Raw genomic sequence first — 26,060 nt, 5'->3', positions numbered from 1 at the left:
ACAGACTGCAAGGAATCCTTCCTGAGGAGGCAGGAGCGGCAGGGAACCCCATCCCCTGTGCTGCTGGGGGAGGGAGGGAGGAAGAGAAATCAGGAACCAAGGAATTTGGGCCCGGGAAGAAGGGAGGGGTGGGGTAACATGCAAACCCTGCTCTGTGTCTGTGTCCTGTGTGCGTTTGATTAGTGTGACATTATTTTTCCCCAAGTGGAGTCTGTTTTGTCCGTGACCGGAATCGGTGAAGAGCCCTCCTTGTCCTTTGTTTTGACCCTTGCCCTTCCAGCTGGCCTGTGTCCTCCTCAGCCCAGAGCGTGGGTGGGAGCAGGGGGAGCGGGCGGGGGGCTGGTTGTGCCGGGGGGCTGGTTGTGCTGGGGGCTGGTTGTGCTGGGGGGCTGCCCCGACCCACAACAGTCTGAGCTGCAGGGGGAGGAAACCCCAGGAGCTCCATGTCGTGGTTTGCAGGTGATGGCCACCAGCTTTACGACCTGAGCAGTCAGGTTACTGTGCAGTAAAGTCATACAGGAGAGTTCAAACAGCCAGAGGTGATCACCTTATATTGAGAAATGAATAAAATATCTAATTAATTTCCCTAGAAATGGGGCAGCAATCACAAGCCAACACTTACCACAATGATTTGCATTACAATACCAAACATGTAGCTTAATCTTAGCTGTACATCCCTGTTTCCCTGTAGAAAATCCTATGCTCTCTCCTCATCAGGGATAGCACTTAACTGAGTGCTTGTAAGTAATGCTGGTTTTCCCTTAGCAATGAAATCCCGGGTAAATCCCACTGCTGTTTCATCCCACTGGGCAACCCTGGCACCAAGAACATTGTGCAAGATTCCCCCAGGAGCAAACAGGCACAGCTCCTTTCCAGTCAGTGAGGCAGCATCAAGTCACTTTACGGCCTCTTAGGGACTTGTAACTAACCTAAGAAATACTAAAACATTTCTGTTGAACTACCCCATGTACTCAGCAGTATCTGGCTGAGGGGAATAACAGCATTCCTCTCTCACTACCTAAAAACCCCTTTGCTTTATTCATTAATCATTCTTATCAGCATCCTCTTTGTTCCTGGGCTATAAGTGCATTTGAATTAAAAATGTCTCAACTCCAAATCCACTCTGAGTGATGAGAATCTCCAAGATAAAAAAATTAACATAGGCAATTGCTGCATTACCTACATGGAAGTCTTCAGTGGAGCAGTGACTTCATTGAAAGGTAACATTTTTGTCCAACCTCTCTGCAACCTCTTAGGTGATTAAATGTCTTATAAACAGGCTATTTTGTAGCAGATAAAGAAAAATCAGCTATTTTCCATGTTATGAAGAGGCTGATATTTGAAAACTAGACTAAAACACCTTTATTTTGCTTTTTAGCTTCCCAGTGTTGGCCCACAGAAAGACCATCCCACAGAATACCAAATAGCAACCATTCTAATATTGTCAAGTGTATTTCTCATTTCCTTCCCTCTGTAATTATAATATATATTTTAATATTAATTACCGCTGTTTGCTTTGTCAATTGTGAACTATCTTGAGAGAGCACAGATCTTACAAGCAAGAGGAGCCCATTATTGATCACTTATGTCCAGGTACCAAGATTTCAGGAGATGTTAAGGCAGGATTCCCACTGTCAGTAACAAAACAGGGGATGTGTATATGTGTGTATGCAGATATGTATGTATTCATATGCTTATTGCAGGCTCATTGCTGGTGACTCTGGGAGGAGCTGGGTACTGACTTGCTGTGAAGCAGCTCTGTGATTTTGTCTTGCTCTCTAGGGCTGAAGCAGACACTTTGAATCTCCCTCGACTGAGACTGCAAGGCATCTACCCCTACTTCTACTGCTTGCAGAAAAGGGTGGCAAGATTATTTCTAAGACATCATGAAATCAAACGGTGAAGAGAAATCAGACTGAGTTCAGCCCGAGCTGCAGGCTACTGGAGTATCTTCAGAGCAGGACAGAGAACTGAAATACAAGGCAATTTATCCTTGTTTGGGTATTCATTGCTGTTTTACTGGAATGTATTTATTTCACTAGCACATGTAGGTGTGTGTGCATATACATGTATGCATATACACAGAAGCTACATAATGAGAACCACCTGGATTAAATACATTACATAAAATTACTTAATAATTTGGGAAATTAATAATTTAAATAATGGTTGGCAAAAAAAAGTATAAAGATCCAATAATTGCTAAAGAGTGCAGATAGGACAGAAAAGCTAAATATTTGCTTGCAAAATGGCTTCAGAAAGAATAACTGCTATCTCAGTCTGATGGTCAGCTTCAAATATCCCAATGGAATCAGATACTTCTTAGCAGCTCCTAAATGCCGGCAAAAAAAATGCCAGCTACATGCTTTCATTTACTTTCCAGGGAGAAACTTCTGAATCTCTGATCTCCCCATCCCATTGGCAAAATCAGAATATGGTAATTGGCAGCCATAGTTAACATAGTTTCGCATTGATACAACACATGCTATAAGCATGGCTATACAAGCTTGATTGCCTTTGCACAATACCATGTTTCCCACCAAATTATCTAGAGATCTGGCAAGGAAATGATGTCAAATTTTCTTGAAAATACTAGAGCGAAATATTTACATTCTGTTCATGTGAGGGAATTTATACTGTCTTGAATAAATCTCTGGCGTTTTAAAAAAAATTCTATTTAAATACATATTTAGTTATCCAGTGCTTGCTCTTTGGAAATAAGAAAAAATATGACATTGAGAAACAGTTTTGCTTTCCTAAAATGTGATTTAGTCCCGTTAGTATTTGCAACATACAGTCCTTTTTCACTTTCCCCAAAATTTAGTGTTTCTGTAAGGCTTGCAAAGACAAAGGACAAACAAAATAAATCTAGCTTCTGGGCTTTTTTTTCATTTATCTTACCATGCTCAAGACTACCTAATGTAACCTTGCAGTGTGGTCTTGCCTCTGGTAAAGTTGCACTGGCAGAGCTCTGAAGAACTAATTCTCTATTTTTACACATTATGAGAACTTATTTTCAGAACCTTCTTTAAGCCCAATGGCTAAGTGGGATATATCCTGATTTTTATTGTCTATGCAACTCACATTCAATGGCACCTCACAGTTATTCAACAACCATGCTTCTGGTGAGGTAAGAAGTGTTATGAACTATTTTACAACCCATGAGGCCATGGGAGAAACCTACTAGACAAGTAGAAGCTGCCTCAGTACCCCACAGAGAAAACCTGGCAGGGCACACCTGCTGATACCCTGAAAGCTGAGAGATGCCAAGCAACCTGCATAGACATGCTGAATATGAGAAAGCTGAACATGCTCTGTCACAAGTCCTGCACTGGTCTCCATCCTCCACTTCAGCTAACCATATAAAATGCCTATTCCTTGGAACCAAACTGAGATTACTACTCACAGCCCTATCAGTCTCTTCTCAAAAGCATCACTGGAGAATGCCAGGGAAGGCAGGTTGGGGTAAGGTAACCATGTTCACTGTTACTCTCCTTTAGCCTAACTCATTCACCGAGAAGGCAGGAAGAAGCAGAAGCTTGGTTTATTGGAAGAAGAAGCAGCAGAGGAGGTTTAAGAAATGAGATGCTTTAGAAATGTTTTTTAATTCTTCCTACTCTACACACAGCAACCTCAAAACTGAAGGAGAGTCCAAACAGAAATATTCTTACCTGGAAACTTACAGTCTCCCAAGTAAAGATAAGGAGTGAAGAGAAACATCTTGTTCATTAGAACATGCAAAAAGGAAGCTGGTAGAACTTTCAAAACCCCTGTGTAAATCAACAATCTGAGAAGACATCATGCAAGTCTCTAAAGATCCATCAGGAATTTAAATATTTCTTCTAATCCTTCACTTTCCCTGAACTACTCGTAACTAGAGCTTAGTGGTCAGAAGCAATGAAGAAGGGATAGAGTACCTTTCTTTGCTCCAGACCTTCAGTGTAGGCCAGGAGATCTGAGGTGATGGGACATGTTCTTTTCATGCATTTAGTAGAATAAAAGGGAAGAAAATGAGTGCTAGGGCTAAGTCACCAGCTCAGTAGCAGTTTCAACATGTTGATACCAAGCATTTTTCCCTAAAAGCTATTTTTAAACTAGTCTAAAAGTAGTTTCTCTTTTCTTTGGTGCTTAATTAGTTCCAATTAAAACAGACTACATGTAAGTAGCATACATTCAAGTTTGAATGGTGCTCATCAAACTACAGTAGGCTATAAAAAACTGTACTTACACTGAAATATATATGCCCTTTTTATCTCCCAAGACTTCCAAAGGGATTTGGGTTATGAATCACAAACATTCCCCATAGCATTAGAGTCTTATGAGTCAGGAAGATAATCATCATTAATCACTGCTCAAGCATTTTTAACAAGGTGGTTCCTGCTTGCTGCATGTTTTCATTCACATCAGTCATTTATACAGCATAAAAGGTGTGCCCAGCACTTTACAGACAACCAAGACAAAAAATCTTCACTTTGTAGTGTTTACAGCTACAGTAAGGTCACACAAAACAATAAAAGGTTCTATCTGGGAATGGAAAAGAGAAACTAAGGCAAAGCAGCAGGTAATTTTTTTTCGTGGTATGATACTAAGTTTGCATTTTTGCATTTCTGTATTATTTTTATGCAGTTCCTACTTTTACTACTCACCATTTTAAGTAGAAACCTATTCATACCATTCAATTAAGACTTTAATATCATTGTAACCATGAAAGCATTTTATACCCTCCCCTTTCTTAAAGGAATGCAAATCACTGTTTTGCTGTAAGATTCTGGGGGCAGGGGGCAGAAGACACTCCAGTTCTACACCAAACACACCACTTGCATGGACATGTCTCCCAAGACACTGGTTCTGGAGGTGCCAGAATTGCTGCAATCTGAGTGGCTACTTACAAGGAAAAAATACCTGGAAATGAAATACATTTTCCACTCTTCAATAAAGAGATAAGATACCTATTCTATGACTGCCACTTAGTTCATGATATCTAAGCAAAGAATAAAGAAGGTTTAATTTGTTCTTCCCAGCATGGTTTGTCAGTGATCTTCTTTTTCCTCCTCTATACACTGAGAGAAATTGTAACTCCTTCTGCACTTCATGGAAAAGCTGTATATGCCCACACTTTTTTCAGGACTTCTAATTAGCCTACAGTCCTTTCACTGATAAAGAATGTTTACTAATGTTTTTTTCCAGCTATTACAGCTGTTATTTTGGACTTCAGTGCCATAAACGAATGTATCAGCCCACAAGACAGATCAGAGTTATGAAACAACAGCTGTTAAAACAATGCAATTAAGGACAGTTTCAGAAGTCCACTGTTACAAGCTGTTTATTAGAACTCCACTTTGACAATAAATAAGGTCATTCCCAAGCAATCAAAAGGTAATTATTTAGAAAGTTAAACAACTGAAGTTTTCATAATGCATTTTTTTATATATACATGATTTACTGTATTTTAAACACCAGTTCATCTGGAGCTGTACAACAGTAGGATGTCCATTTTTTAAATTCACGCAGCATACTACCAAGACATATCTTTAATCTGGAAGCTGTGTATGTAAAAACAATCCATAACCATATCAGCTTCAGGCTGGAGAGTACGGCTGCTACAAATGAATCTCTCTGTTCATTAGCCTAGCTGTGGCTGAATTCAAATTTGGTTGTATAGCCTCCCCAGGACAAATAGTGGATTTTAGATTTATGTTTTTAAAGAAGTATAAGCTGCTCTATTCCAACAGTACAATTAAACCATTTGCAGCTTGTGCTGCCACAGACCCTGTTCTGCCCCCAACACAAGTGGCACAGCACAAACTTCCATAAAAGATCATAATTTTCAATGTTGTAGATCTCAGTAAGTACAAACTTTGCACTTCAACTTATTGTTAATGAAAATGTCTTGGTTTTGGTCAAATGAATTAGCATTTCTTCACTTATGTACTCAAGACACTTAATATGCCTTAGTAATACTTTTAAGAGTTTGACATTCAAAGTTCACTTCAAAACAATGTTCCTGTTAAACAAAGCACCAAATTTGCCCTGTGTTTATTCCTTAAAGAAAGTCTATGAAAGACTAAGGGTTTTTTAAACATCAGTTCCTCTAAGAGTTGTAATTTAAAAATAACATTTAATCCTTATGGTTTGATCAAAACCATGTTCCCAAAGCAAGCTTTATATATCTTCTGTGCAACATCCCATTTTCTGAAAGTGCAGAGGTACAGCTCTCAAAGCTATGCAGCTGCAATCGAGTTGTCATCTGCTTGACGACCCTGAGGCTTTAAGAAAATAAAGATAGAGAATTAAAAAAATCAAAAGGGCAAAAGACTAAGGCTGTTACAAAACTCACTTTGCAATACATTGTGTTAATCACCATAGCTCTGGTACACAAGCAGAGCATCAAGCCTATCCTTACTTATAATGGTTTCCAGTAGCAGCACAAACACTGAAGTCAACCAACTGAAACTCCAGTTTGGGCCAGTGAGTAGAGGCCTCAGCTCCTTTCCCGCCCTGGTAAATGCCAAGAGTATCTCCGCAACATTTGGACAGAGCCACCGACTGACAGTGTGCATGAAGTTCTGCCTGTCTTTTTTGGCTAAAAAAAACTGAAAGAATGCCAGGCCTGTTTCTTAGAAACAGGATTACTGATGTCTGAGGAAGTCCATCTCGATTCATATACATTAACTCTTCAGGCTCCTTGCTTGCTAAGAGCCTGCCTAAAAAGTGACTACAATTTTCTGGAGACAGCAGTGGTGGCATGAGAAAGTACTGTTTTGGGCTACTGCATTTAAATTATTATTGAAGTCAAGAAAAACCTGTGATTTCTTTTTTTTTATAACATGATTCAGTTTTACCACTTACTGAGTGATTCATTGAGAGGATGTGTTTTTAGAAGTTATTTAGGGATGTGTAGGATGCTACAATTTCTGAACCTAGTCATATGGGTTGTTCAAACACTTTTTTTAGGAGTGCTACAAATTATGGTATTGAAGTATTTCATTATGTCTAGCTCAGTCCATTGTACTAAAAATGCAGACAACTTAGCAACTAATTTTACAGACTAAGACATGGAATAACAAGGACAGATACAGCTGGTTCATCTAATTGTAACCAAAAACCTGTTGCACGTAAACAGATTTCCTCAAGATTTTGGTTGATGATACCAATGCATAACCCAAGACTTTTCAAAGCAAATAACTCAGTTACAAGCTGGTCATGTTAGTCTGCTTCAAAACACTCAGCTTTGAACAGAGCTAGGGTGGTAGTCCTCAAAAACTAAGCAGCCCCACAGGGAACTTTTAAACACAAGGCACTCCTCTCCATCTCACCTTTACAAAAATGTGCGTTGGTATGAATCGTCTGAGCAGCTGATTAGTGAAGTTTGGGAATCGCAGCAAGTTAACATGAAGAGATGGTAACTGCTGATATCCAGCCATCAGAGGATAGAAGTTATATAACATTTCCTGCTGTGTGCCAGGAAGGATTCTTAATCGGATCTTAAAAAAATAAAAGAAAAATGCCAAATATAGGGAAGTTCTGTGACCAAAAGCACTCCTCTGTTTGCTTTCTGTTTTATACAGTGTTTACTGTATGCTGAAGTTAGAAAGAATGTAACTACTTTCCTATAACAGTTAAACTATTACTTCTATACTGAAGCACCGTATTACCCATAAATATGACAAATGGCTCCTGGTCAGGCTTGCAATTAGCCATTTTAAATGGAGTCTTCAACCCACATGTTCTTTCAGACAGAACTGATCATACTTTAAACATCTAGAAAACAGCGAGTTTGACCTCTGCACGTCAGCATGCCCCAAATCAACATATTCTTCACTACCAGGTAAGTCAGCATGATTAGTAGATGTGACAATTTTGTACCTGTTTAAGGCCAGAGAACATGAAGGCATCACTGGGTTCCACAGACACCTCTACATCCTGGACTAAGTTGGTCTTATTTTGCAGGTGATACCTGACAGGTAGGGATTCTCGGACTCGACCAAATGATGGCAGATCTTGGGAAAGAAAGAAAGTAATCTCAAATACAAAATACATGTTGATGTTCCATAGATACAACCTATCACAACAAGCCATGAAAAGTTTTAAGGAAAAAAAATAATGAAAAAAATACAGTAACTAAGCACCTAGAGTATTTCTGGCAAGACTTTAAGGAAAAAAAAAATTAAAAAATTAAAGAACAGAAAACAACTTCATTACAACTTTTCAAAAACACTTCTTAACATCTAGTTACAAAACCTTCAACTACTAACACAGTCCAGGAAGACTAACTAGGAAGTCACTTTGGTTGCTGCTGGGTATTTTCAGCTTACCAAAACCTAACCAGATGCTGTCAGGAAGCTTCTTCAAAATATAACAGGAAAGGATGATGAAAGAATCTCAGTACAAATTAAACCAAACTGAGGAATGCAAAGGCATTCTGCTTGTTCAGTGAGCTCTCTACTCCCCTTCTGCTTCTGTGCAGGTGAAGTGCCGGAAGAGAAATAGTTCACCTGCCCACAAGCGGCTCCAGTTCTCCAGGCTGTTTTTTTCCTGGGATGCAGCCAGGGTGTGGGTGGGTGGAACAATGATTGCCATAGGCATCTAGAGAAACCTACTGAGAAGGCAGCATCAGCAGAGGTAACTCTGGCCTCCGTGCTGTCATATTAATACAGGTCAACAGCTTTTAAGAACACATTAATCTATCTACCCTCCAGCTTTTCCCTTCAATTGAAGAGCGGAGAGAGGGGCAAGGCTTGAGGCAGTGTAAGTGATGATACAGGGGTTTTTTCCACCATCTCCATAATATCAAATTCCAGTTTTCTGTCTTTCACAATAGTAAATGCAAGCTGTGGATGCTGTAACACTTTGGCAGTCCTAAAAAGACTAATTGGGACATATGTATTGCCAAATTAATATTACCTGCATTAACATGGAGGGGAATGCTCTCTACAATCACATGTGGTAGAGTGATGACTGTACTAACAACAGGTACACTTTCCACAGGTGAACTTCTGCAGGAAAAAGTCAAATACAGACCATGTTGAAAGTTACACAACATAAATCATCAAGTAAGTACACCAAAAGAACATCACTTATATGGGACTAAACCAAATTCATAGTAATTTCAGTGATGGAAAGAAAAAACCCAAATCTTTTGATTGGATTGTTTGAAGTGAGCAAAAGTAGTGCCACAGCATGTAGATAACATAGCAAAAGTAAAAAAACTAAACAGCAGTAAAACTAAAAAGCAAACGAAGGCAGACATACATCAACATTTGTCTTCTGAAAACTCAGTGAATACATAAACCCACAGTCTGGGAGTTAGTTTTCCCATTAAATAGTTTGTTTGTTTCTAATGCTGCAAAACTATTCATTTGACTTAGCTTCTCAAGTAAAATATTTCATGGCTGGAGAAAATGGGGAATGGAAGGCAATGAAAGAGCTTTGCAATTGACCTAAGATCTTACAAAGAAGAAAGCTTCATAGAATGTTAAAGCCATAGTAATGTAATATTTATCTCTTAAGTGAGATATGCGTTTATTTAAAAGTTTAACAAGCTCAGTAGTAATTAGTAAGGTCCAAAGTCTAGCTAGTGCTTGCTATAGGAAGATCCAAAGAAAAAAAAAGCCAAAAAATGCCCATCATCCCTGAAAACAAACCCATTTATTTCTTCTACCCATCCAGGCCAATATACACTTACCTCTTCCAGGAAATGATATAACATCCAGTTGCCACTCCACTGGCATTAGTAACTGGAGGGCATCGAAGGCAAAAGCACTCGCTGGCACTCTCACCTGTCTGTAAAACAACTATCAGCAAGATTTTGTTTAAAATCAAAGCATAATCATTCCTGCAGAAGCCACCAAGTCTAAAAATCCAATTACAACACAAACACAAGCGTTCAGCCAGAAAGGCCTCTGAAGTGCTTTGCAAACTATGCCTACACAATACATAATTTTAGAGCATCACAGAATGGTTTGCATTGGAATGGACCTTAAAGATCACCTAGTTCTGAAGTCCCTGTCATGGGCAAGGACACCTCCCATTAGACCAATTCAGTAAAGCTTGTGAAGTATCCCAATATATAAAAGGGTGACATATATAAATATATGACAGTTTCCTTTCTGAATGGCATAATGAGATCTTGTGTAAACACAGAACAAGCAATTGCAAGTTTAGAGTTTATGCACAAAAAAGGCATAATAATGACAATTCAAATTCTACAATTCTCCCACAGCTAATTCCAAGACATCACCATAAGACACTCCTTGTGTTTTAAAATGAAAATGAACACAGGCATTTCTCCTCTCACACCCAAATGGATGAGATGGGGAAAAGAGGAAACAAAAAAAAGAATTATGGCTTTGTGTTCACACTTTTCTTTTTCTCCCACCTGAAAAGTGCTAAGAAAATAGGTGATTTAGTCATTCAAAATAATCTTTATCAAGTCTTACAAGGAAAAGAGAGAAATTCAGCAAAAAGGTGGACAGTTGAATAGCTGGTGCCTGAAAGGGTCACACCTTCTGGCAGTTAGCTTTTCAGGATCATCAAGCCATGAAGCACAAAGTGCCAAAGCTAAACATGAAACCTCAGTTTGAAAACTAAAGGGCTTGGGAAATAATTGATTTTTGCCAGGTAACCCTTGAATCTACAGAGGAACTAGGGTCTTGAAGGTCCTTGATAATGTGGGTGGATGGCACAATCAGGCAGCAGCCAGACTATCTCATTTTATTCCAAGTTTTGAGAAAGTACATGTTGTCACACCTGTGACACAGCAAACGCAAAGACAATGTTTTGTTAGAAGATTTTGGATCAGTTCTTTTGCTAACTACGCTATTTGTTTGACTTCAAAGCTAACACACTGAACTAAAGATTGAGATCTGCAAGATGTTAATTAAATGTAAAAAAAAATTCAAGCTATTAAATTATGTTAGTATATATAAAAAGATGCATACTGCCAGCTGTTCTTTATAGCCTACCCTGTTTAGCTTTGTATTTTTCAGTTTCATGACTGAAATAATGGACATGGATCACTTTAGTTTTTGGAGGCTGCCTCTATCACATTGTAAGGTGTTTGCATTCCAGAAAGTATACATAGTCCATAAACACTGGAAATATTGAGTATGATTTTGTACAGATACCTAAGAATTTACCGATCAGAAGTACTTTCAGGTGCTCTCTCTTATGCCCATTTAGAATTTTGCTTACCATCTGTTGTTCAAGATGTGATCAGGTGCAGTAGAATTACATTTTGAAGCGTACTGCTGTCGAAGTTATGCTCTGGTAAGAAACTGTAGTATTAAGAGCTTCCTTCTACTTGGAGTTTGATAAACAAGTGTCCCCCTCTCTTATGCCCAACTTACACAAAAAGTACTGTCCTGATAGCATAAACTAAGAAAACTTACCATTCTCCACATAAGATTCCAGTTGATCTACTGGGGTCATGGAATTTGACAGCTGCAGCTGGCTGGTTACAATAGTGAGAGGCCAAGGAGAGGCACTCAGGATATCCGTCATCAGTAAAAATGGTATATCAGCAAATACTCTGTCCAAGTGCTCCAGCTGTCAAGATAGACAAGAAATCTGGCTATTTCTAACTCAACAGGGTGCAACTATTTGAAAGTGGCATGATTCCAAAATATCAACAGTTTTTCAAACACGTACCTTTGTGGAAACAAATTTGACAGCAACATCAAAAGGAAATACTGTTTCTATGGTTACAGTTTCATCCTGTATGGGTAACCAAAGGGGTGGGAAGAAGAGGGGGGGAAAAATGTTATATTCCATTTCGTACCTGGCTAATGATGTCAAAGGTTACTAATCTAAAGTCAATTTAAACAACTCCGCCCCAGGGCAGAATGACTCTTTAAAATACTTAAGAATAAATACATAAAACATTTTTTCTGATTCTACTTACAAACCAGAAAAATTAAACCGCTCACCCTAAATTGGGGGCACCATACTGCTGATTTTGCCTTTTTTCTACCTACTAGAAAGGTTGCTAAGAGATGTGGAATTACAGCCTTGAGATTGAGAATAATTTTTGCATTTCATGAATGTATCTCCAGCAGTTGGTGCAGTTTTACACCCTACCCGGTGACACTTGCAGATGATTTCTTTCCCCTCAACAACAGCGTTGATTAAGTAAGAAACATAAACCAGAAACATTCTTGCGCCGACTGTTCCACAACGAATGTATATTGGTTTTTCCAGCTGCAAAATAAAGGAGGCGGTATGAGTCAAGCTACACCTAGATTACATTAATGAGGCCTAGAGCTGTTCTAGACTTCCTAATCATCTTACTTAGTCCAAGAGGTCAATGGTAAAATGAGTATTATTTTAACCATTGTATCATACCATGCATGACCTTAATCATGCAGTGAATGATTTTAATCAGAGCAGAACAACTCCAGTTCTTTGCTACTGATGTTCATCTGTTACTTAACACTACAAGAAAAGAAACATTACTGTGTAAATATAATAATGTACCTAACTTCTAATTTACTAGTCACAATTTCAGGTTGGTGCAACATCTGCATATTTGATTCTCTATCATGCTGAATCACTCCTGCAGACTATTCTTTTCTACTGTCCATTAGTCAGTGTATTTAACTAGCAGTTAAGAAATAAAATAAGGAGGCTAATGTCACCTCCCAGCTGTATCATCAATCCCAGAATATATTTTATTCCCAAATTTAGTCCAAAAGGGGATCTAGCTAAATAAATATTAAACTAAAAGCAAACAATAAGTTTATCAGTTCAGGCATCTGAAAATAAACATAGGTCCTTCTACAAGAGTCGTTTATTAGTTCATCTCCATTTTCTTCAGTGTGATAAAGAAAGAACGTTTTAAGCCTTCACCTTTTCCCCTGGTTGCAAGTCTCCTACAGGAATATCAGGAATTAGTGCAGGAAAGGAGTCATCACATGCATCTGTTCCATGAAGAGTCACCTGAGTTTTCTGAGTCAGGTTGGCATCTTGTCCTAAGATTAAAAAACAGTCTTCATTTCCACACAGGTGTACATCACTGAGACATGAAAGCAATCACTAAAAATAATAAGATCTGAATGTCAAAAATACATGAGGAATTAATATTGTTCATTTGGTTGAGGGAAGCTTTTGAAGTACCAGGAGAGGACAGGTTTGACAACACTAAGTCTGGAAGTTTTTCTTCCACACCTGTGTTGAAGATATGTAAGGAAAAAATGTATAGATGTTAAGTGACACTATTCTTCAGTCAGAGGTTGACTAGAATAATGGCATCGCTGCAATTATGTGGAATAACTTTCCAAGCAAAACACATAGTGCCAAAGAGTTGCAACTGTGGAAAATATATCACCTTCCCTATACATGAAATGTCAAATTTCAATTGCTCTTTTAATGTCATCAGGAAGCATCACTGACCTTGCACGTCATGTGCAAAAAGTCAAGACTTCGGCAGGGGAAATCAAGGCCGATAATTAAACACTGCTTTAGGAGCCAAGCTCAAACATCCAAGTAAGTTTAAAGAACACTCCAGACTTCAATGAACCACACAACTACACAGGGAATGCGGTGTTACTGTAGAGTACACAGCACATATTGTATTGCATATACTAGTGGCTTAAACTATCTTTGCCTTTTAGGATAACTGCTATAAATAGGCACACTGAATATAACATTTGGACTCCACATACTGAAAACTGTCAGCAATAACCACATACAACTAACTAGGACTGAAATATAGAATATCTGCATTGTTTCCTTCTCATTTGAAGGAGTACTGTCTCAGTTCTCCACTGCTCCCCAAATTTCAAGTGGTTTAAAAATCAAATCACATTGTCCACGGTGGGGAAAAAAACAGCAGGGGTGGATGTAGGAGAACACCCACAAAGTCTATACTTAGAAAACATTTATCTAGCATAGTTTACTGCTGTCATCTCCACAAAAAAAAAAAATAAAAAAAATCTGTCTCTTGGGGAAAACAAAAATTATGAGCCAGTTAAATAAAAAGTTAGGAAGGAATACAAAGTCTTCCATATTTTCTTTCAAACTCGTAAAGATTTATCTTTTGAAAATACCCACATAAACACCACTGACAAGCAGTGGTTAATATAACCATAGCTGAGTAAGCCTGTTAGCTCTTGTTCTTACTACTAGGGTCTAATAATTCCCAACTTTCACATTGTTTTGACTCTTAATTACTGCAATAGGGTCATTTACTATATTTCTCTGCACTCTATTAAGAACAAGGAGTCGATTAGGAGACTGTTGGATTAAAAGAAAATAACCCCAAATACCTGGCTTTAAACCTGCTGTAAGCTTAACATCTTTGGCCACTGTCTCCTCATGTGACTGGACTGTCACAATCAAACAATACATTTCATTAGTCAGGGCAGGAGGTTCGTGACGGAGTTGAACAGAAATGTTTGGCACTCTAGAAATAACCCTTTAAGAGAAAAGACACAGTTACTGTATGTTTCTTAAATAACAAGTCTTTAAGCCTTAATCAGGTTAAAACAGCCTGTTGCTTAAGAGACTTCTGACAACTGGTGGCCTATTCAACAAGGAGATGAGAGACTCCCAAAAAGAAACATGATGTGAATAACTATAAAAACAGTTTGGAACCCCAGTAATAAGCATTAATGGTTCAGCTGCTTCACCAGGAAAATAAAAAAAAAAAAGCACTCCCACCAACAGCAATCAGATTTATGTCTTTTGAATACCTAAATAAGTGTTAGCCTATTAATTATAATGTAGTATTAGCCTAGTAATTATTTTCCAGTACAGTTTCTTAGGGATTCTTTGCTTGTGTGATGGCTTTTGTAAGAGAAAAGTAACACCTCCTAGTTTGGGAAAAGTCTGTGAAAAGGAGAACTAAAGCATACTTGGTATGCTCAGAGATCAGTGCAAGTTTCTTCTGTACTTCTAGATAACTAGAGCTTCAAAAGACCTAAATCTTTAAGAAAGTACTTATCCCCATTTACACAAAGACACATTAAAAAGCTCATATTAACAAAGTCCTAACAAATTGCTTATCTTCTTTTAGATAGAGTGATCAGGACTTTGCAGGAAACTCACAATGACAGACTTCATCTATTTACAAGTTTTTACTCACATAGTGCTTGCCTGAATAGCCAAACTGTCCCAGTGCACTTCATTGTCTGGAAGCTTAGGTCTTCGCCTGAAGGAACGTGCTGCCTGCAGCGCTTCTTGGGATGAAGCAGCATCTCCACCTCCTCCACGCCAGTTCAGAATCACACATCGGCCAGATTCACTTCCCAGGATCAGATCCACAGAGGTGATCTGACAGACACAGATTTAAACACATATCGACAACTTTGTTTTCAGATTGCCTGCTCCAAGAATATAGTTTTCCCAACATACACCTCTTTATTGTGCCCGTATTCTGGCAGCTTAGCAGACTGAAGACACCTCACCACTCCAAGACTTCACTTAATAAAACAGTGGTGGGAAAAGCATCCATGCTCATGTGTGTGCAGTGTAGTAATTTGTAGTTTCCTGCCCTCCCATAGTGCTACACCAGCCATACCACCCCACTTTGTTTTTTTAACGTATTGCAGGTATTTAAAAAACAAACAAGCAAATTGGAAGCAATACTTAATTTTTCACAATAATTTTTTACTTTGTCATCACAAATAAAATTTTACTCTCATTTTTGGTACTTAGATTCAGGAATTCAAACATTTGGAACTGCAGTGACACCAGCAACTGGTGCCAGGTTAGGATTCAGTTTTGCAGCTTTGAGTTCTTTGTAAACGTCAGTAAGAAAAGGTGTAAAGCAAATTGACAAACCTCTATCTTCTTTCCCACGTCTTCAGTTTTTGCAACAAATTTGAAAGTGAACTTTCTCGTTTTGCCAGGGACTAAGCACATTGTTCCCTGTGATGACTGTTCAAGAATATCACTTTTTTGATAGGCTTCTTCCACCACACAGTATTGGTTGTAATCCTACAGTGGACATGGGAGGGGAAGTTGATAAATCCAGACCTAAGACATCTTAGACAGTAAGAGTGGTATACCAAGTGTTAAGGTTCTGTGTTGCTGAATATGCTATATGGGTTCTTGCTACTTTTTCACACTACTGTTGTTAGACTTAACAAGTAATTATAACACAATGAACACAAGATACCCATTAAATTACTTAACGTAACTTCATGAAAGAACATTGAAAAAAATTGGGCATTAAAATGATCCTTCTGAAACTTTAGAGAGCTTCATAAAAAAACAAATATGATAAACAAACTAATCAAACTGCATTTGGGAGTTTTATCACACTGTCAATGTACTTGTCAAAAGTGCTAGATCATACAAAGAGAAGAAACACCTTACCGATTTAAGTATTAAAATAATTTTTGGAAAATAACTTGATTTTTATGTTTAGGAACAATAATAGATATTATTCCATTATTGTAATAAGAGTCTATCACTAGGTCAGAGATGGAACATAGTTACCTGATTATTGAAACTGATGCAGAGTTTAGAAAACCTGATAGGATGAGGACAATCAGCTCTCAGGTATACATCAAATTGCACAGGAACATCAACATGAAAACTAGGAGCAAGAAATTTTGCTTTGCACTGCACTAGAATGAAGAAAAAAAGAAAATAAACCAACAGGAAGCAATAGGTGTTAAAATACAAACTTGCAACATTATATTACAGAAGCACACTTTTGAAATAATTGTGGTAAGGATTGTTCTGTGTATCCCCTTAAAACTCCGGTTTATATGTAAGTGGGACAAATTCTGCTGCTAACACTGTCACGGAAAGCCGCTTGGCCAAAACCTCTGCAGAGGAGAGGCAGACACCCAGCATGGAAAAAAAAACAACTTGTACACTTAGATATTACCTCTTCTGGGGGTGATGTTCACTCATGCCCCCTTTCTATGGGGAGTACTACTTGTCACAGATTCTGCCCTCTCTCCTCAGAATCCTACTTCAAAGCACACCAGAGTGGCAGCATTTCAAAGCACAAGGGTTTACTTTAAATTTAAATATGTGGGTATCCTCAGCTGGAAGTTCAGAGGGTACTTTTTCACTCCCCTCAGATACAGTACTCAAAAGGTTTCTTCTTTAGTAATCCTTATCAGACAGAAGAGAAGACTAGCTTCTCTCCTCATTTCTTACCTTATTGATTTAGATTAAGAACACAGCAGTGCTGAAACAAGAGTTTCAGTGTTGCTGGCATTAATATACACTTAATATTTTTTCCTAGTTATTTTCAAGAGATAACTACATCAAAATTTATAAAGTGGTGTAAATTCACTTTCTTACTCACCGAATGGTATAAAATCTTGGACTTCTATTGTAAAAACATTACTGCCTGCCAAGGAAACACGGTCAGCCCACAGCTTTTGCGATGCTTTCACAGCAGCAGTGTCACAATCAGGTTCAGGATCAGGGCTTTCATTCTGTATCAAACAGAAGATTACAAATAACAATAAAATATGTTTGTCAAACCCTGACTGCTCTTAAGACAATTTAAAAGGGTAATAAGAGTTTTGCCACTTACCATTAGAACTTTTATCAGATTTTTTTCTATTCGAGATTTCTGATCTTCTTTAAGAGTGGATGCTAGCAAGCAGAACAAAACCCAAAGATTAGCAGACAGAAGCAAATCTTCTTTCTTTTTGTAAAGAAAGCCATTATTTTGTAGTCAAACCATTTGAAGCACTGTAAGCACTGTGCCTGCCAGTGACTTGCCAGACTTCCAAATACACGTACTTCCATTCTTCTGTATGGTCTCAGTGTATTTTTTAAAAAGAATACCTCTGCCCAGGAGCTCTGAAGAGTACGTTATATAGTCTTTCAGCTGGGCCATCAGATAGGAACATTTGAGAGCTGTTGTCAATATGGAAGTGAGAAGAGTCCACCACCCTTCGCTGCGATATTCACACATGACATAATCCAGGAGCCTGTAACACAGTAAAATAGAGAGAAAACCAAGTTACACACACCAATATCTTTTAGAAGCTGCATTTATATGGCATGATCATTAATACAAAATTCATCTTCACTAATGCAAATGCTAGCTCAATGTCAAGTCTACTGTTCATATATTGGCAAGGACTTGTTGAAAACAATGTGAAAATATTGTAAAGAAACACATTCATTCCATTAATTTTCTGTTTCAGGCTAGAACAATTTTGACAGAGGAACAACAAGAAAATTAATCTGTCTTCACATAAAGACCTAGCAAAATAGCAACTGGACAGAAGAGTCTTAGTTCAGTGTTGCATTAAAAATATACTCTGCTATTGAGTATGTGGTAAGTTTTAAGAAAAATAAACCAACACCCCACAAGAAAGTCTCCCTCCAAACTGAAGAATTTTAATGTCCCTTAAGCAGAGATGTTTCTTTTCCCTCCTATCCCACGCTCCTTTCAAGGGTTTCAGAGATCTACAAACACCACGTGCATCAATATTTATCAGGCAAAACTGCAGATGTTAATATGGTTTTAATGATGAGCACTGTTTGCTATTGCTAGCAAAGTGGGCAAGAGAATTTTTTATGAACTCTGTTGAACTGTTCAAGACAATAGTTTCTGCCTATGTCAGAAAAATCTACGTGAACATAAATAAGAAACACTCGTTTGTAAAATAGTAGGTTTGATACAAATTCATCTGCTTATCTTAGCTTGTCTTCTTCTCTGTGTAGCTTCTGGTCAGCTAGTAACTACAGTAAACACATCTCTCCTACCTTAAACATACTCCCTTTACAGTGCATGATCTTTGAAACCTAATTAATGAAAACATTGTGGGACTCCTATGCAACATGACCTGGACTCTGTTTTCCCTTAAAACTACAAAGATAAAAAACTAGGCATAAGACACATCCTTCAGAAAAGATGGCAGCTGCACCTCAGCACTAAGCTTTTCTACCTCTGTAGTAATTAACAGCAGAAAATTGCACCAATAAAAAAAATTCCTTTTCCTAAGTCCCTGGTATATAGACAAAAATTCAACTATATTTTTTTAATATTAATTTTGTAACTACAAAAACATTAAATGTAACTTTATTCTCACTGCAGTAGCAGACAAGTTTCAGAAATCACTTTTGGGAGAGACACAACACTCAATCAGTGAGCTAGAAATAGTGCCTGTCTAATAAGGCAAATCCCTGCACAGCTTTCAGCATTTTTTTTTGACTCAACATATCTGTTTCACTTTCTTTGATATAAGTGGAGTTTATAGACTCCAAAGCTTGTGCTTCAATCAAATCCAGGTGCTGGGAACATCTCAGATGAGCTTCCAGTATTATTCCATAGCAATAAGACATTGTGTCTTACTGAGAAGAAAAGCATGTGAAAGAAGCAATCATAGACTGCACTTACTTCAAAGCTTTGGCATAATCCGTAGCATAGTAATATTCTTCACCCATTTGAACCACTGATAAAACAAATGGAAAAACTATCAGATCAATATCAAAAGTCTACAAAATTAATTAAAAAAACACATCCGATTATCTGTACTCACTCAAATGGCTTTTCATTCTTGGACATTTGTATTTCTTGAACTGTGCAACAGCATTACTCAGCAAAGTGATTATTAGCTCCTAACAGATAAAACCAATACTGTTATCATTATACGTCCAGATATTAGGATAATCTTAAAAAACATTTTTGGTTTTTTTGTACAGTAAAACTTACTGAGTGAAGGACATTTTTCTCTTTCAACTGCAGGGATAAAATCCCCATCTTCTCCTTTTCAGGATCAGAAAGATCAAAGCCTGCATAAGACAACGAAAAATCCATGAAACTGGAATTTTGTCCAGACCCAAAGGGAACTATTTATGTTATGAGCTATATGCAGTGCAAGCTCCATTCAACTCAAACATTCTTTTGCCTAGGAAACAGGCTTGTCACTTTAAGAATCCAATGATGCTCTGTGTTCTAGAAGGGAACTTGTGGAACTAGTATCTTGCCTTTTGCTTAAAGGAAGTTCTCTGAAGCTACCCAAAAATAGCAAACTACAGTAAGATGAGCTATTCTTTAGACATATGTTAAGACAAATCTGTAGTCCTTTTCCTATATGATCTCAAGTAAGGACTTAAGATTATGTTTCTCTAGCAGCAGAGCATACCAACACATGAAGAACTGTACAGGGCTTTAAGAGACTCTCAACCCTTGCGAGAACAAAAAAGCCTGAGTATATTAACAGATAAAGTTTCTCTCCATCTTATACTGCTTAACACTGAAAACAGGATCTACTGCCAAATAGTAACACTTGAAGGGATTATACAGTACTGTATTTACAGTAAATGAACTAAAGCCTTTAAAGAGGGTACTGGTAAAGTGGCAAAGCCCAAAGGATATGCAGAGAATAAAGCAAAGGAAACCAAATGGAGAGGGGGAAAAAAAGGAAGTAAAACCACAGTCAACAACAAAGATCTCAGAACTGCATGTGTATTGATACATAGCTCAAAGCTATACATTCAAAGTCTGAATTTCTGAGAAAACATCCTACTTAATAGGAAAACCACAAATTCCTTTCTTATACTGAAATCTAGTTAATGCATTCTTTGAATCCATTTTGAAATTCAAAAAGCTTTTCCAGGAGAAAAAAAAAAAAAAAGGCATTTCCGCAGCACACTGACTACAGGTAGCATAGGCAGCAATAGAAACAAAGGAGCAGAAGGGCTCTCTGCTGAAGAAGCTTCTTCAGCAGACCTGATCCTGCATAAACCTGAGGCTCTTTTTTCTAGTTGTTACAGAGATCAAACACACTTCCTGAACTTCCAGTTGACACCAGTTCAAGTTGTACTGCCAATTAACAGGAGAGTGAGGTCCCAGCCCTACATCTGGCTCCATGAAAAAGAGATTACATACTTAGGCACACTAAGACAGCTGGTAGGATCAAGAAGTTTGTCTGAACTCCACAGGTACAAGACACAGAAACATACTTAATATTCCCTGCCGCCATGGTCTTTGCCCATAGAAGTCAAGCACTCCAGTTTGTGTTTCCAGGGGATCCGGATTGGGATACATCACAGAGGACTGTAAATTCAGCAAATACACTAATAAAAAAGGGTTCACGTTTCATTTTAAAGCACTACATGTGTTCTGATGCTCCAATAAACATGCACATAAAAGAAGAAATTTGCTTTAAAACATATAACCCTTCCAGCCACCTTTATAAAAATAGTACTTCAGGAAAACAAAACGTTTCCATACTTCTCATTAACTCAGTCTGACATCCTACTTCATTGTCTCAAATACTGATAAAGAGTATCTGGGTCATCTTTTTAAAAACTGGTTCCTAACAAGATAATCCAAGAACAACAAACAAAAAGCACCAACAGGAGAAAAGACATTTTTAGATAACCAAGACAAGTAATCTGGAGAGTAGCTACACATAATTAGCATCAACTGCAGAGACCAATGTTTCCATTAAACTCTTTCTGCCAGACAAGTGTCAAAAAGACCCAAAACAACATCAACCAACCACCCCCTCCACTCACTCTAGTACTAAATGCTCGTTTGTCTGCTTCCTATAAGTCACCAAATACAGTATATGTATAGAGAAATACACTGAAAAAACAAAGCATTAAGTTTTCAAGTATCCAGAGATGTATAAAGTACACTTTTTTAAAAAAGTATTTATAAACACATCAGAAAAATACATATCCTTTCCTTGGATTTAATCTACACACATTACAGATAATTTCACTACCATTTGAGACTAAGTAAATTAGCCAATTTACTATCTTGTTACTTGCAAAGCACTTTATCCCCTCCCAACTTACATCATGGTTACAAAGCATACTTGCTAGTTGTTTCCGTTCCTGTGCATAGTAGGCTGCCTGCTGGTAATAGAAACCTGGATTCTGAGTCTGAATTGCTGTCAATCCCAGCTTAATTGCTTCATCAAACAAGTCACCAAAAGCCTGAAACCTATTAAAATAAAAATGAAAGGTACTGAAAGGTACATTTCGATTAAAAGTTCTGGTTAGTTTTAAGACAAATGTTACTTCTCTGAACTGTTGCATCTAAGTTCTATGACTGCACTGGTGTCATACATTGTTCATTCTAGGAGGAAAATGATCAATAATCAATGCAAAACAGAATAGCAGCATACAGTTTTTACAGTCTCTCTTAGATATCTCTTTCTTAGATAAAAGAGTTCAGAATTTGTAACTTACATAGACAAATAAAACAGTGAGTTTCATAAGGTTACATGAAGAACTAAACCAGAAACACTACTAAGCAAAAACATACTGTTTAGACATCCAGGCAGCATGCTCAAAAGCCAGTTCTGCACTTCCTATTTTTTTCTTGCACAAGTCAATATGTTTCCTGAATTGAGCAATTGCATCCAGTGGAGTATTATGCTGAAAACACAGGCGACAGATCTACAAGAAAGCAAAGTAAGAAGAAAAATAACCATATTAGGCTGCTAAGGATTAGCTCTAAAAACCACCACACAAAAAAAAACCCACCACCCACAAAAACACTAAACTAATTTAGCGTATTTCTGAAGAGCTCAAATAACATGGAAAATAGAGGGATCATAATAGAATCATAGAACCATTCAGGTTGGAAAAGACCCTTGGGATCACCGAGTCCAACCATCATCCCTGCTCTACAAAGTTCTCCCTTAAACCAGATCACCAACACCACATCCAAACGACTCTTAAACACATCCAGGGACAGTGACTCAACCACCTCCCTGGGCAGCCTATTCCAGTGTCTAACCACTCTTTCTGTAAAAAATTTTTCCTTATGTCCAGTCTAAACCTCCCCTGTTGCAGCTTGAAGCCATACCCTCTTGTTCTGTAGCTAATTAACTGTGAGAAAAGACCAGCACCAACCTCTCTACAATGACCTTTCAACCTCTCCTCTTTCTCAAACTAAACATTCCCAGCTCCTTCAAGCATTCTTCCTAAGATTTATTCTCTAGGCCCTTCACCAGCTTTGTTGCCCTCCTCTGTACTCGCTCCAGCACCTCAATATTTCTCTTCAATTGAGGTGCCCAAAACTGGACACAATACTCCAGGTGTGGCCTCACCAGTGCTGAGTACAGGGGAACAATCACCTCTCTGCTTCTGCTGGTCACATTATTTCTAATGTAAGTCAGGATGCCATTGGCTTTCTTGGTCACCTGGGCACACTGCTGGCTCATATTCAGCCGCTTGTCAATTAGAATCCCCAGGCCCTTTTCTGCCAGACACTTTCCAGCCACACTTCCCCAAGCCTGGAGTGTTGCCTGGGGTTGTTGTGGCCCAAGTGCAGGACCTGGCACTTGGCCTTGTTGAAGCCCAGACCATTAACATTAGCCCAATGATCCAATCTATCCAAGTATCTCTGCAGAGCCTCCTTACCCTCATGCAGATCAATACTCCTTTACAGATTAAAGATGCATCAACTTTTTTTTTTTCTTAAGTAAAGGTTGGAGAAGATTAGAAGGATTCTTATTACCTTGTAGTTTATAAATCCTGCCATGGTCTTGATTTCCAGCATGTTTGTTTCATGAGCCCTCAATTCATGCACAAGATTATAAGCAGTTCTGTAATTTCTAAGCAAGAATACTTAAATTAAATCATACACGATAATAAAATTTAAGAACAGGACTGCAGACAGCAGAAAACAGCCTTCCAGTGTTCTTCCAAGTGAAGAACTCACCCCATACATACATGTTTAAATGATCTTGCATTCAGGAAAATAGTCTATGGCATAGCAGTAATTTTGGGTAGAGAGGGTGGGGGAAGAATTTATATGAGTCTTACTTGAGGGCATTCTGCGTATCCTGTTTCAGCTCACTGAAGAATGCTATTTTGAACTGATGTCTAACAAATAAAAGCTGAAAAACACAACCAGTGCACATCATTCACAAACATCTGAACATTCCTGATTCAGGTGATAATTGCAGAGGCTTACATAATATAACAGTTGACTTGAAAAAACTGACTGTGCAACTGTTTCCTAACAGTCTCTTTGCCACCACGACACAGCAGTGATCTTTCAATGGATTTGATCTATTCCAAGCCTTTCACCCTGGAACAGGGGAGAGGCTTCGTAATGCTCCCAAATTCTCTACACCAACAGTGTCAGTTGTTCATTTGGAGCTTATCACTTGGATCCCAACTTCCAAGAGAGGGAAGCTGGCAACTGCACCACAATGTTGAGTGTCTGAGCAGGTATTTAAAAATTTGAAAAGCAAAAGCCAAATCAAGGATAAGTTTAAGAGCATTTCCCACAACCTGTTAAGATGCTACATGCAAAGAGGTTAACCTATATAGAAAATGTAATTTATTATTGTTTTTAATCAGTTAAGTTAATTTTTGGGCTGTGGCTCTTCCTACAGGCTCTTCCTCTAAGGAAGATGCATAAAAGTAAGAACAAAACCAATGAAAATCAAAGCTTAAGTTGCAGAAAACAAAACCAGATTTACTTTCTGTACTGAGAGGAGGCAACTCAAGTTGGAAGTGGGGATGGTGGGGGGAACAGGGGAGATAAAAACATTTAAGCAACAACCATTACTTTAATGTTTTAACATGCACTATAACTTGCATAGTATTTAAAAAAAATAGGGTAACATTACCTGATGAGTGGTTTTGTTCAAGAATTCCTTATGAGATTTAACTCTTCGTATTTCTGTATAATAGTAAGTTTGTGCATGCTCATAAAAAGCATTCTCCAACCTGCAACAAAGTTGCTCCTAAGTTTCACTAATTTTTTCCCACATACAGAGTCAGAAGAACTTTTGAATAAGTTACTTTTAAGTATGCTTATATTAAGGTTGGCAAAAAGAAGCTTGAGGAATTACTAAACTCTTCTTTAAGCTACCACACAAGGCAAGCATTTGCAGACAAACTTTTCACACAAAGCCTTACACCGAGGTAACAAAAAGTAGAACAAGTAGGTTCAAGAGATTTTTTAATTCATTTCTCATACAACAATCTCTAGTATTTACGAGAAAGTCTGAGGCTAAGCTGTTAGAATTTTACAAGGCCACATAAACTGGAGAGATGCCTCAGTCAAAACAAGCAAATTTTGCAGACTCTTGGGATAAGTCTGAACAGGTCAGGATATTATTTGCTGGACTGTGGGGCAGGGAGCACGTAGGAAAAAACAGCAGTAAGTAAAATCACGAGGGTGCAGACTAGGTTTCATTATTCTGTCCACACATCAACAGCTATCTGGGTTGCAGAGGTAAAAGTCAAACTGGTGTTTGCAAGATAAATAGCCCAGTGGCAAGCCACAAGGGGAGAAGAGAAAGGCAAAGAGGCCCAGAACACTACCAACAGTACGAGGCTGAGGAGGATCCAAGCAGCATATGCTGTACGATCATATATTATAAGGAGTAAAATCAAGGAGAGGAATATATTCAGTAGCACTGATACACACAGGAGAAAGGATGGAGTACCAATTCTGTTATTTGGCTAAGAAGGGATCACTGGAGACTTCGACTAAGAGGATCACAACTTGTATTCTGCTCACCACACATCACAGAGTGATTAATCCCTAATGATATGGCCTTTTCTTCACAAACTTGGAGACAGCTGCAAATCTCACACCAAAATGCAACTATATGCAGTTTGCAAAGGCTTATGCTAGTTAATATGCAGTAAATATTCTCTGTTTAGCACTGAGCAAAATATGAAAAAGTAGAAGGAATTGTTACTTTATTTTGATAAATTCTAGTAGCTGTTTATGAGCAGCATGGATAAAACAGCACTGGTTTATACTGAAAACTTTATATGCAAATATGAGGGTGAGAGAAGGAAGAAATAGTCTCTTGGAGACTAATGGCCCTTCTTCTCCCTAATAATATTTGGAAAAAAATAAAACAAATTGAATAAACTATTATTTTGCCTTAGCTTGAGGCAGGTCTACACGAGACTGTCTTCTTCCCCTATTCTGTTTTTGAAAGGCCTTTACAATTTATTTGAAGCTGTATTCCCCATAAATATTAAAACAGAAAGCACAAGAAATGTAAAAAATTACATAGTATTTGCAACCAGAAAAATGCCACATAGCATAAACAGAGACACACATACAGCCAGAAAGTGGGGATGAAAAAAAGCAAAAACCTGTTAAAACAAAGTTACACATAACAAAACATTTGTAGGGA

At 38.0% G+C, this 26,060-nt stretch overlaps 1 protein-coding gene across 1 annotated transcript in view; it reads right to left on the bottom strand.

The window, feature by feature from the left end:
• Positions 1–5,296: 5,296 nt before the first annotated feature.
• Positions 5,297–26,060, bottom strand: part of TRAPPC11 (trafficking protein particle complex 11) — a 23,040-nt gene continuing 2,276 nt past the window's right edge. Inside the window, exons 4-28 of the mRNA XM_009995962.1 lie at positions 24,528–24,627; positions 23,713–23,786; positions 23,405–23,501; positions 22,205–22,338; positions 21,733–21,880; positions 20,890–20,983; positions 19,637–19,716; positions 19,464–19,542; positions 19,322–19,376; positions 17,758–17,903; positions 17,501–17,562; positions 17,267–17,399; positions 16,441–16,571; positions 15,781–15,936; positions 15,083–15,270; positions 14,265–14,413; positions 12,847–12,968; positions 12,079–12,198; positions 11,650–11,715; positions 11,391–11,547; positions 9,686–9,794; positions 8,905–8,996; positions 7,867–8,000; positions 7,317–7,484; positions 5,297–6,266 (exon numbers count right to left, since the gene is read on the bottom strand). Of these exons, the coding sequence (XP_009994264.1) occupies positions 6,222–6,266; positions 7,317–7,484; positions 7,867–8,000; positions 8,905–8,996; positions 9,686–9,794; positions 11,391–11,547; positions 11,650–11,715; positions 12,079–12,198; positions 12,847–12,968; positions 14,265–14,413; positions 15,083–15,270; positions 15,781–15,936; positions 16,441–16,571; positions 17,267–17,399; positions 17,501–17,562; positions 17,758–17,903; positions 19,322–19,376; positions 19,464–19,542; positions 19,637–19,716; positions 20,890–20,983; positions 21,733–21,880; positions 22,205–22,338; positions 23,405–23,501; positions 23,713–23,786; positions 24,528–24,627 (2,839 nt within the window). The 3' untranslated portion in view covers positions 5,297–6,221. The remainder of the gene's footprint in view (positions 6,267–7,316; positions 7,485–7,866; positions 8,001–8,904; positions 8,997–9,685; positions 9,795–11,390; positions 11,548–11,649; positions 11,716–12,078; positions 12,199–12,846; positions 12,969–14,264; positions 14,414–15,082; positions 15,271–15,780; positions 15,937–16,440; positions 16,572–17,266; positions 17,400–17,500; positions 17,563–17,757; positions 17,904–19,321; positions 19,377–19,463; positions 19,543–19,636; positions 19,717–20,889; positions 20,984–21,732; positions 21,881–22,204; positions 22,339–23,404; positions 23,502–23,712; positions 23,787–24,527; positions 24,628–26,060) is intronic.

Source organism: Chaetura pelagica, unplaced genomic scaffold (assembly GCF_000747805.2).
Source record: "Chaetura pelagica isolate M959 unplaced genomic scaffold, ChaPel_1.0 scaffold142, whole genome shotgun sequence".
NCBI lineage: Eukaryota > Metazoa > Chordata > Aves > Apodiformes > Apodidae > Chaetura > Chaetura pelagica.
The sequence above is the reverse complement of the archived record's forward strand: the minus strand, read 5'-3'. Positions and strand labels throughout refer to the sequence as shown.